This window comes from Lontra canadensis, unplaced genomic scaffold (assembly GCF_010015895.1).
Source record: "Lontra canadensis isolate GAN:19392208 unplaced genomic scaffold, GSC_riverotter_1.0 scaffold31, whole genome shotgun sequence".
Lineage (NCBI taxonomy): Eukaryota > Metazoa > Chordata > Mammalia > Carnivora > Mustelidae > Lontra > Lontra canadensis.
In genome coordinates, this window is record NW_022631025.1 from 13,160,886 (window position 1) to 13,173,739 (window position 12,854).

Consider the following 12,854-nt stretch of genomic DNA (forward strand, 5'->3'; position numbering starts at 1 on the left):
ACTAGCCAAGGGTCCAAGTATCTCCGTGCAAAGCTTCTCTGGCCTATGCCAAAATATTGATCTCACTATGGCATCAAAAATCATGATTTTGGAGGGGAGGGCGGTTTCATCTTAAGATGTATTTCCTAAGTTCTAACTTTTCCCTGCCTGTGGCCAGAGTGGATATTTGGGGACAGTCCTAGTCTTGCTTATTAACTGGAAGGTAAAGGCTGAAAGAATTTGTTGGAAAACTTAGATGGTCAGTAACTTCTAAGAATACAGGAATTCATAGTGTAATGTCAGGCTACCAACAATATGGTCCTCTAACCAGCAACCCTCGCATTTCTTGGTGGCAAAATGCATTTCTTAGGCCTCACCCAAGACCTGCTGCATCAGAATTTGCATTTTTAATAAGATTTGCCGGTGACTGAAATGCACAGGCAAGATCGAGAACCTTGCACAAGAGTTTAGTCCTAGTGATGGATGTTTTCAGTTATACCTAGGGACATACTCCATGTAGTCTGGCTAATTTTGCTTCACCGTAAATACAAATCTTCCCCAGAAGGTTTCAGACTGGCCATATCTGGATTTGGCTTTCCTTTTGGCCCTCAGGAACTTCTCAGTAAGGCTAGGATGTAGCAAGGGCTCTTTACTGTGTGATGGGCCATTAGCTCATGGGCTAGTCTATGAAATGTAATAGGGCATGGCATTGTAATAGTCTCAAAGTATACGTTTTGATGTGTTTGAATGTGCAAATTGTTTAATTCCTTAGGGCTGTTGGGTTGAGAAAGAAGATAGTTTGAGAAATGACACTGAGACATCCTTCATATTATTTGGAAACCATAGATCAACAAAACCAACGAGAGCGGATATATGAAGTTATTGATCTGTGATAGTAATTGTCACTGTAGGTATAAATGGAAGCGTACAATTTTCATTTACTCAACAGACATTTGGGCATGTACTGTGAACCAGACACTCAGATGCTTTGTAGAGATTACTACATTTCACAGCTCGATGACCCTGCAAGATTGGTGTTACTATTTCCATTTTACAGAGGAGAAAACAGAGCCTCAGGGAGGTTAGATTTAAAATCCAACCTCTATTTCCAAAGTCCATCTCTCTGCATTAGGACAAGATGCCACTTCTGCTGATATTGTTATAACCTTCGATGTGGGTATTATTATTCTTTTGCAAGTGAAAATACCGACTTTTCCAGGTTTTTAAAAAGTTTTAAAAAGAATGCATATTTTGGTCTATGAAATCAAATTGGAAAATCACTTCACCAATGAAGAAATATAAATATAATGTGATTAAAATAAAACAACATATTACTTCATTTACCAGACAAGTTATTTTAGGGCTCTTAGGTTTTAATATTTGGCATTGCCTAAACCCTAAGGTTTTCCTACTTGGCTGTCTTGGCATGAGCAGAAAAACCCCAAGACAGCCTTTTAACTCTTCCAGAATGTAAACTCCATGAGGTCAGGTAGCACATTCTTGTTCCTTTGGGCATTGCCAGGTCCTTATCCCAGGGTTTAGCTGATAGTAGCATTCAATAAATTTTGGCTAATAAAATTTATTTTTGGCTTAGTGAGTGTGTTAAGAACAGTGTTCATTTCAAATCAATAGCATGGAACAGTGTATAATTTTTAGTGTGAAAGAATAAAGCCTCTACGCTTAATGTTTACACTCCAGAAAAGGATTTCTCACCAGTGGCCTTATTGGCATTTTGCGGCAGAGAACTCTTAATTGTGGGGCTCTCCTGTACATTATAAAATGTTTTATAGCATCTCTGGCCTCCACCCTCCTTTAAATGCCAGTAGGACCACTCCCTCTCAATCACCCCAGTTGAGACAACTAAAAATGTTGTCAAATATTTCCTTGGTGAGGGGCAAAACTGTTTGCAGTTGAGAACACTGCTCTAGATCAAGATCCCAGAAGGCTGGAGTAAATTCAGAATGAAAGATCCAGGAGTTCGCATAACAGACAATGAACAGGTCACTGTGCAAGGAAGAGGCAAAGGTAGCCTTTGGACAAGAGAAAGACCCTCTTGTTGATAATGGTTCTAAGAAGACAGAAGAAAATGGGAACCTGAGGGAACAACTGGCCTTTTCCACCGGAAATGAGAAGTTTGCCCAAAACCAAGACCTGGGACCTTCTAGAACACTCAGGCCACCATTGGAAGGCCCGTCAGAGTGCGTGAAGGCCGGCGTGAACTGAGAGGCATGCTAGCGGCCCGCGTCTGTGGGATGGTGGTAGCTGAGACAAAGGGTTGATCCTGAGGGAGAAAGAAATGCCAGGATTCCACACGAACTTCCAAGTGGCCAGAGACAGCACGCAGGAATCAGGAGGTGTTCAGACTGAGGGGACAAGACAGTGACAGCCTTTGCTGTTTGTCCTCACCTCTTCAATTGCCAACAGGCTTCTTAAACTGTTTCAAGACATGAAGGCGGGGCCGCACAACTTCGGGGAGCTTTCTTTAACACTGGGAATGAGTGACTGCTTTTTTTTTGAAACACCAAACTGATACAGTGTGATCCCCTAGGAAGATCTGTGGTAAGGAAATGATCTTACTCAATAAAAAGTAAACCTAAAGAGGACGATTTGTTCTTGTCCCCTGTGAATGCTATTTCTTCTTTTGTACACTCACCTGAGGGCCTTGGCTGACTCCTGGGGTCAGAGGATTTCCAAGGACATACTTTTTAGCCCGTTCAACGCTCCGTCGAACAAACTCATCGTAAATCGTTTCTTCCACAAAAAGCCTGGATGCGGCTATACAGCATTGCCCTTGGTGGTAGAACAACCCGTGGTGTGCAAATTCAACGGCATTGTCCACTGCAGAGGAGAAGTCACACGGAAGAAGGGATACTTTTTAAAGATGACACATTTGTATGCATCTCTCTCAGGGGCAGTAGGACACTGTGAGATGCACGGTCAGATACAGATCCAAACGCCCCCCCCACCACCACCTCGGCCAGGTGACAAATGAACCTTTCTAATCCTTCATTTGATGTGGAAATGTTAGCCACAAATATAGAATCTGAAAAAATTAATATAGAGACTACCAAGAATACACAAAGTGTCACAAGATCCTATCCCACTATAAATGATTTCTTTTAGATTTGTTTAGAGAGAGAGAGAGAGTGAGAGCAGGGGGAGGGGCAAAGGGAGAGAATCTCAAGCAGGTTCTCTGTGGATTGTGGAGCCCAACCTGGGGCTCGATACCAGGACCCTGAGATCACGCCCAGACGTGAAACCAAGAGTGGGTGCTTAACTGATTACACCATCCAGATGACTGACCCTGTACATGGTTTTTATAAACATCTCTGCTTATCATTAGTTAGATGACTGAATAGCTCAGGCCTCAGATTTTAAGTAATTGACAAAGAGAACATGGACTATCTATTGCGTTAAATAATTTAAAACTATTTTTAGACACCCTGTTCAATAGGAAAAGTTGTATTTCTGAAAAAGAAAATAATAGCCAAAATCACTCCACCACCTTAACAGTGCTGTTCTAGAAAAAACATTTTCCACCTTTATTTAAAATACACCATGTTATTTCGTATATGCCCATAAACTCTTCTTATCTACGTATTTGAGATGGTAGGATGGGCCTTAAAAGGGAGAAATAAGTTGTTATCACTAAACCCTAAACAACCTGAAGAAAGTTTTCTCCATATTTTAATTTTTTAACTGTTGAAGATTTAATTCAAAGGAAAGCAATTGAGTACTGCTCTATTGACTTCGTGAATTAAGCACACCCACTTAAGTTGGAGTGGAGAAAGGTTTGGTAAAAACCAGGACTCTTATCACGTTTGTAGAATATACAGCGAGGCAGTGTGTTCTGAAAAGCTTCGGCTAAGATCACACTGGGCCATTTCTGTTCATTTCCTCATCCTGCAGCTGTCAGAGACAGAACGAGATGAATGCCTGACAGTCTGTCACTGCTGACTGACTCCCATCTAGGAAATAATTGTGGGAGGTTACTCGATAATATAATCAGAACGAACCAGGGATACTGTATAGTGGAGTCACATCCTAATTATAGATGGAATTTATGTAAATTTGACCACACTTGCTAGGGAAAAAAAGGGAGAGACATTCCTTAAACGCTAAGTACCACTGCCTTCTGGCCAGTTCATTTCATGTGTGTATGACCCCGAGTAAAGGGAAATGAAAATTGGGACATTTGCCATCTCTCCAGTTGGTCCCAGTCCAGAACAACTGGGTGTACGTCACCATGCCTAACCCAATGCTAATATTTACAGGCATGGAATTAAAAAAAAAACAAAAAAACACCATGGCTCCGAAGTATAAAACAGTCACCTAGAGTTCAGCTGCGAAAATGGCCATCTATTCCACACCAGGAAGAAAGAGTGTCTGTGTTATACTCATCTACTTGTGACATTATAGGACAGTTTGAGAGATTTTCAAGAGTTATCCTGGGTTCTGGTTAATGCCTTACATTTGGATGTTAGAAGCAAACCCTTTTATAAACTTCAAGGTCATGGTCTGGCATTGCCAGACACCAAGATGAGGGGTGAAAAGTTAAGAATGGCTCCCACTCACGGTCGGCGTCGGCAAACACAATGCAGGGGCTCTTCCCCCCCAGCTCCAGGGTCACCCTCTTCAGATTGCTTTTGCCAGCGGCTTCCTTGATCATCTTGCCAACCTGGAATGGAGCATTACAGAGCAGGAGGCTGAACCCGCTCTCCCGAAGGCAGCTTTATTTCGCCTTTAAATGTATATGTGGTTTGTGCCACCGTTGAGTTCCATTGGGGAGAAGCATTAAGTGGCTTTTCTCAAGATTTGGCACCTTCCGATATCAAAGATCCCTCCATCCGGACACAAACATGAGGCATCAGAAAAACACTCATGAGAACAGATAAGGAGAAGAGGAAGGATGATCTTGATGGACAGAAAGGACAGGAGGTGTTTTTCATTTTAATCAGAACTTCACATTTCTACTGCTGGACTGGACGTGTCATGATCCAACCATCACTGACCTACTTGGCTTTTCATCCTCTACTGAAATCCAAAAAGTTCTGTCCGAACTGGCATACTTACTGCTCCCCTAAACCTCATCTCTGTTTCTCCTTCTATGTCTACCTTGACCTGGGCCTCCCTCAGTCCCACCCTTCCTTGGGGTCTGGCTGATACCGGAACTCTTCTGCGAAGCCCGCTCTGTTGAGTCTTTGCAGACACGACTTTTTCTTCCTCTTATACCCCCTCCCCCAAGGAACCCTCATGATGGATTCACAGTCTCCCTCGGATTGTATTATTTGCAAACACATCAATTTCCCAAACAGATACCGCCCCGTTGGTGGCAGTGATGAAGTCCTGTCACTGCATACTTCTCAGCGCACTCTGTCACAGTGGGGGCTGTTTAACTATGGTTGCTTGCCAGGTCTCTCTCTCCCCACCCCACCCCCACCTCCCTCCCTCCCTTCCTTCCTTCCTCTCTTCTTCCACATCTTTGAACCGTGGAGCTAGAAAAAAGAAATTGGATCTGGGCTCTGTGCTGCTGCTTCAGTTAGCTGGAATCCTACTGTTCTGGTTTCTTCTTTAATGCTAGTTGCCCCTCTTCAGAGAAAGGCATTGTTTTCATTTTTTTTTTTTTTCCTCTGTGGATCATGTCCCATCAAGATTATTTGCTGTAGTTGTTTTATTTTTCCATCCCTAAGACCTGGCCTGCTTTGTAACTCTTTCCTCTTTACTATTTTTATTGAAGTCCTAACGTCCTAAATGATCTTTGCTTTTCTTTTTGAAAGATGATTCATTTTATCTTGCTTCTGGGTTTTTTTTTTCTTTCCCTATTTGACACATCAGATTTTAATAAAAAGTTTCTCTCCCAACTGAACAAAAGATAAGCAGGTGCTTGCTGAGCGTATGTTTGAATTTTATGTGGTTATTGAACTGACTGCTACTGTGCCTTACAGAGCACAGCAATAATGAATCTTCCAATGTTTTTATCTTATTTAAAGATGTCATGCACTAAATCAAATCCTTTAATATAGTTAATAAAAAGAACCTAAGATTAGACTTGTGGTTGGGAAATCCTGTCTGAAAATTTCTTTTGTATACCATTTTCCTTCCATGATATACTTCTTATTAAATTTTCATTTAAGATGATGATTAAGAATCTTTTATTTTCTACATAATATTTTCTTTTCTTCCTTTGAAGTCTCCAAATTCTTTCTGCATCTTTTTTTTTTAAGATTTTATTTATTTATTTGACAGACAGAGATCACAAGTAGGCAGAGAGGCAGGCAGAGAGAGAGGGGGAAGGAGGCTCCCCGCTGAGCAGAGAGCCTGATGTGAGGCTCGATCCCAGGACTCTGGGATCATGACCTGAGCCGAAGGCAGAGGCTTAACCCACTGAGCCACCCAGGTGCCCCTGAATCTTTTTTTTTTTTTTTTTTTAACTTAGAAATATTTACTTGAGAAACTTTATTAAAGTATATCATTTTTGTCTCAGGGAAGGGAATCTAACTAATCCTTTCCTAAAAGCTACAGATGTCAAGAGAACTAGAATGAAGAGTGGCCAGAAGTATGAGTAGGGGAGGAAGGTTACACTTTTGCTTAGTACAAGTTGCGAAGGCAAATAAAAGGTTTGTTTGAGTTTTCCCAAAGGTCTCGTGAAAGCCGAAACAAGGAGACATCAGTTTTTGTCCCATGATTTTGTTCTCTTACTTGGGAAAAAATGAAGATTCATCATATTTCTTAAAGCGGTCTGCAATGAAGAAAGATAAGAACCTTCGAGACTACAGTAAGCAATATGTTCCATGATGCTGTCGCATTGCCATGTGGGGCAGAAGTAGCAAGTGCTCATGAAAATGGTCTAATTTACCACATCCTGCACAATGTGCATTGGACTCTGTTGTTTGCTTTGTTTTCTTTTATTCTGTTTTAAATGAGTCTAATAGGACATTAAAATTCTTACCTTGCCAGAAACACTTTTAGAAAGAGGGTCATTGCTACCATGACCACAAAAGATAGAGGTGGTAGAAGCCATATTAGAAGCAGTAGAAGCAGTGGGTGTGGCAATGAGTGAGCAAAAGGCTGAAGGAGTGAAAAGATAGATTTGAATACCCTGTACAGTGCCTGATATTTTACTACTCACTAGCTCCTTCAACTGTATTTTGTACAATAAGATAGATATTATTATTCTCATTTATAAATGAGAACTGCAAATGTAGCAATGATACTTAACGTTTGGAAGACATACTGTTTAAAGGGGTAGAGTCAAAATTTGAACCCAGATGTTTCCTCGTTTTTAATCTCAGAGTTCTACCATTTTTACCAGGTAAAGTGCCCCAGAGCATGTAGGGGTCCAACGCTGGGTCAAGACAAATAGGCAGTGGTTGTAGAGATGGGATCCGATGAAGTGGAGAATGAGTGGGCATGGGGTCTAGAGCAGGAAATGTGTGTGGAGGTCTAGAAGGCTAGGCTGGGGAATGTCTACCCATCTGCCTTAACCTCCTCTGCTCTGATTTTGATCTGTGACTTCACCATTTTTTAACTTATTGCCACATCTTATTCCCAGTTGTTTGGTCCACAGAATCCTAAATGCAGGATTCGTTTTCCCCAACTCATTGAGGGGTCTGTTGAATTCTGTGTCTATGAAACATAAAAAGTATTTTTTGTATTTATCTAGTTTTAAAAGGATCAAGGAAAATAAAATTTGATTTTCCACCATTTTCATTCTCTATGTAAATGTTTCTTTAGAGGCGCCTGGGTGGCTCAGTGGGTTAAAGCCTCTGCCTTTGGCTCAGGTCAAGATCCCAGGGTCCTGAGATCAAGCCCCACATCGGGCTCTCTGCTCAGCGGGGAGCCTGCTTCCTCCTCTCTCCCTGCCTGCCTCTCTGCCTACTTGTGATTTCTGTCAAATAAATAAGTAAAATCTTTAAAAAAATGTTTCTTTACATTGGAGTGTTCTAATTAGGAATATAAAATAATCAAATTAGCCTCTCCTCGTAATCTAGGATATTCTTCTTGCTTCTCAATCTCTGGGGACTTAAAAAAAGGAACCACTCTTCAAAACTCAGAGCAGGTTCTCACACCTGTGTAGGCATCATCATTCCTTCCTGTGAATGCCCTTACAGCAAGCACTTTGTACAGCCCTTAGTATCTTACATCTTGTCTTGTATCTTGTGTGTAACAGCACCTTTATAAGAAGGGGCTCTTCTCATTCTTTATCTTTCATACTGTGTACCAGTAAGAGGTTTGCACTGAACATTCCACAGTGTCACATAATCCAACAGGAGGACTCCAGTGGTTTTCTGCTTGATACCGTATGATTTTACCACTTTCTACTTGCAACAGAAAATCATCTCAAAAGGTGGGAATCCATTCTCCTGAACTCCACTTTCCAGGCGGTTCCCTCTTCCTTTCCCTCCTGCCTCTTCTTGCAGTGCCCACAGCTGACACTCTGTCCTTTCACACTGGAGCCAGAGAGGCATACAAGTTAGGATCAGCCAGCAGTAACACTCAGGGAGCTGAGTCACTGGCTCCCTTTCAGAATGATCAGGAAAGAGAGAGCCCCAAATAAGGAGCTAAAGGGGATGTTCTGCTGTTTAATTTCCATAATCTACAGGGTACGATTACATTCATTCATACAAATCACTGTGGCCTAATTTAGATTTTCTATCATAAACCATACTAATCATACGACAGGGTCTCATCGGCTCTATTTCTTGTCATGGAAAGTAACGCACACACTAAACACAGTTTCGTGCACGCCAGGTGTGTGACAGGAGCCCCGCTTCATCTCGCCCACATCTGCTTATGTTCTATAAACACGCACGAAGCCTGGAATAAGGAACAAATCATTAAAAGGAATTTTTGTTTTAGAGAAATGTCGGCCTAAAAACAGTGATACAAAACATGCTTCTGACACCTGGAGATGCAGACCTTCTGCACGACTGGCCTGAGTAGCTAATGTTACCTCTGTGGATCCTGTGAAGGCCACTTTGTCTATATCCATGTGGGAGGAAATGGCCGCCCCAGCAGTAGGCCCGTAACCAGGGACAATGTTCACCACTCCAGGAGGGAAACCTGCCTGCGGATAAAGAGTAAAACGGTTACAACAGAACCGAGAATTTAATTCCATGATAAAAAGAGGAGAGTCTGGGATCAAAACCACCTCTCGATGCCAAGCCTATGAGTTTCTCTACCAAGAAAGACTCATTTCAGTGCTATTTTTATTATTATTATTATTTCATTTTGTAGCCTACTTAACCTAAGTTATGTTACTGGGGAAGTGTTTCTCCTTGGTCAGGGGAAGTCCCTGTTTGACTTTTCTGGATCATTGCCCCAGTGATGGCTGCCTCAAATTTCATAAGAGTAACTCAGAAAGAGAGTGTGTGTAAAAGATCTTGGTAAATTATTCTCAGAGAAGGAAAACAATGCAATTATTATCCTACCGGCGAAACTAAGAAGCTAAAAGGATCTCACCTTTTCAGTTTCTAGCTATTGATTGTTCAGGGCATTCCAGCTGGGCCCCAAATTTGTACTGGCAATATTTAATCAGTAAAACATTAGATAAGAACTGTCCTCCCGTGCATGACTAAGCTTCACAGATTGATTTCATTCCCGTTAAAGAATGAACAGGTAGAAAACGGTGTATACCTGAGATGGGCACCTGAAAATTTCATGTTATTAGCATCAAAATGCCCCATTTTGATATCTCTTTTGCCCTTTTTCTCTTTCTTTTAAATTTGAAGTGAAGAACAGTTTTAAGATTTAGGTTCAGATTTTTAAAAATTTTCTAGTAACTAAAGCCTGGTTTTTAAGTTCTGGAAAGATCCGAAGGACAAAGAGCAATACATTGCAAGAATAAAGTAGAAACCCAATCTGGATAGTTGATGAAACTACACTTCATGTGTTTTGTTTTGTTTTATTTTGGCCAGTGTTTGAGCAAGAAGGTAAATAAATGCAGAAAAAACCACAACAGAAAAAGGAACATAAATATGTCCTCTCGTGGATAGATATGTTTAAAAATTATGTGGCCCAATATTAAAAGTAAGTATATTGGCACAGAGGCCTCCAACCTTTGGAGGGACTCGTTTAAAAAAAAAATTCTGCGGAACCTCCAATCCATTAGTGTCAATTAGAAACCAGTGTTCATCTCAATATATGAAAGAAAGATACATCAATTTCAATGTGACTTTGCATCCATGAATTAAGCTAAGGAAACAAAAATAAAAGTGGTTGTAAGGTGACTGTTTGACAGGAAGCCTTTGAATCTGGCTTCTTGTCCCCATTTGGGCGGAAGTTCATGGCGGCTGACTGCCGGCAATGTCAGCTGGAGGCCATGCTTGATGTGTTCTCATCTGGATTGGAGCCATTGGCAGGTGGTTTACAGCAGCACCAAGTGAGGCCTTCATAGGGTAAAGGAGGGCTCCTGAGTTCTCGTGCGTATTTTGATTTGGGAAACTCACCTCTTGGATTAAAGACGCCACATGAAGAGCAGTGAGAGGAGTTTGTTCTGCAGGTTTTACAACCACTGTATTTCCACAGCTAAGGGCAGGCCCTATCTTCCAAATGAGCATGACCAGCGGGAAATTCCACTAGAAAGCAACAGGGAACAATTGATTCTTTGTATTGCTGAAAGCCATATTTGCCAATCTAACGTCTACATTATTCACTACCTATAGATGTGAAATAATACTTGTAGTTTTGTGTAATCAACTGGTGTTTTCAAATTAGGTTCATTGCTAAAAGCAACTCATAAATGCTGGAAAGCTCCAAATAAACTCGATATGGGACAGGAGTGGAATGGAGCCGTAAAATTTTATTAAGTGCTGTTATTTTGAGTTCTTCATCTACTGGAGGAAAAAAAAAATACTGCACGGTTTAAAAATCAGGCCTATTAAACATGTCTGCACATCTTTGAAAATTGTAATTATTCCTCCCTCCTTATAGATCATTTGTTGTAACCATGTACCCAATAATAATAGTTAGCAGTGACCTGAAGCTAACTGTATTTCAATAATAAAAATTGGGTGTGTGTGTGCTTATGTGTATGCATAGTAGTGGTAGTAGCAATGTTTATTTCCAGGACAAATATCTTGCTAAAGACAAAAAGTATAGGGGTGCCTGAGTGGCTCAGTGGGTGAAAGCCTCTGCCTTCGGCTTGGGTCATGATCCCAGGGTCCTGGGATCGAGCCCCGCATTGGGCTCTCTGCTCAGCGGGGAGCCTGTTTCCTCCTCTCTCTCTGCCTGCCTCTCTGCCTACCTGTGATCTCTGTCTGTCAAATAAATAAATAAAATCTTTAAGAAAAAAAAAGACAAAAAGTATAGGGTCTGGTGGCTAAGAACTTTGTTCAAATCTCAGCTCAATCATTGACCAGCTCAGTGAGCTCAGACAAGTTACATGCTTTCCATGCATGATTTCATCATCTGTAAATGCTGATAAAAATCCTCTCTACTTCAAAAAGTCATCCTGAGGATTCTAATTGTTTTTAACATCTTAATTTAATTGTTTTCATGTTCCAAGATTCACTGTTTATGCACCACACCCCGTGCTCCATGCAATACGTGCCCTCCTTAATACCCACCACCAGGCTCACCCAACCCCCCACCTCCCTCCCCTCCAAAACCCTCAGTTTGTTTCTCCGAATCCACCGTCTCTCATGCTTCATCTCCCCCTCCGATTTCCCCCAATTCACTCTTCCTTTCCTTCTCCTAATGTCCTTCATGTTATTCCTTATGCTCCACAAGTAAGTGAAACCATATTGATAACTGACTCTCTCTGCTTGACTTATTTCACTCAGCATAATCTCCTGCAGTCCCGTCCATGTTGCTACAAAAGTTGGGTATTCATCCTTTCTGATGGAGCCATAATATTCCATAGTATATATGGACCACATCTTCTTCATCCATTCATCCGTTGAAGGGCATCTTGGCTCTTTCCAGAGTTTGGCGACTGTGGACATTGCTGCTATGAACATTGGGGTACATATGGCCCTTCTTTTTACTACATTGGTATCTTTGGGGTACATACCCAGTAGTGCTAATCATATCAAAAAATGGACAGAAGACATGAACAGACACTTCTCCAAGGAAAACATACAAATGGCCAACAGACACATGAAAAAAATGTTCATCATCACTAGCCATCAGGGAAATTTAAATCAAAACCACATTGAGATACCACCTTACACCAGTTAGAATGGTCAAAATTAACAAGACAGTAAACAACGTGTGTTGGAGAGGATGTGGAGAAAGGGGAACCCTCTTACACTGTTGGTGGGAATGCAAGTTGGTGCAGTCACTTTGGAAAACAGTGTGGCAATTCCTCAAGAAATTAAACATAGAGCTACCTTATGATCCTGAGGATTTGTCAAGAAAGTGGGCCAAAGGCTTAACAGAGTGATGGGTTCATAATAGGCATGCAAAAAATACTAGCTATTACTAGTATTCAGGATGGTATAATTTTTATTAGTTTTACTGAGTATTGAACTAATGAGCAATTTTATTCAAAATGTGGCTGTGGATGCATTTCCATCGCATTGGAGGAGAAGATAAGTCATTGACATGTCTCCATGTAAAAGCTTCAGAATACTTGACCATCTTTTTGTTTGGCTTCTTGGATTATGTCGGTGAAATCATTTAGATAGTCTCCTTTTTGTTGGGTTTAAAAGAAAGCCTTCATGATTCTGCTTAAAAATACAACTAAAGGTTGGATAAATTCCATACAGTGTTCCAACAGTTTCCTCCACTTTAATTTAAAAAATGCATTTTGGACTCAAACACTGGTTGCTACTCTTCTCCTGGATGAGAAGTCTCAATGAGGAGATAAAAAGTGTTGGAGACTGGTAGGCCATACTACTTCACTAAAATGGCATCCTGCAACAGAGAAGGCA

At 41.1% G+C, this 12,854-nt stretch overlaps 1 protein-coding gene across 2 annotated transcripts in view; it reads right to left on the minus strand.

Annotated features, from left to right (window-relative positions):
- Nucleotides 1-12,854, minus strand: part of ALDH1A1 (aldehyde dehydrogenase 1 family member A1) — a 93,296-nt gene that overhangs the window by 14,215 nt on the left and 66,227 nt on the right. For both annotated transcript variants that reach the window (XM_032866635.1, XM_032866634.1), the window contains exons 6-9: nucleotides 10,428-10,556; nucleotides 8,933-9,046; nucleotides 4,555-4,657; nucleotides 2,633-2,817 (exon numbers count right to left, since the gene is read on the minus strand). In XM_032866635.1, coding sequence (XP_032722526.1) covers nucleotides 2,633-2,817; nucleotides 4,555-4,657; nucleotides 8,933-9,046; nucleotides 10,428-10,556 — 531 coding nt within the window. The remainder of the gene's footprint in view (nucleotides 1-2,632; nucleotides 2,818-4,554; nucleotides 4,658-8,932; nucleotides 9,047-10,427; nucleotides 10,557-12,854) is intronic.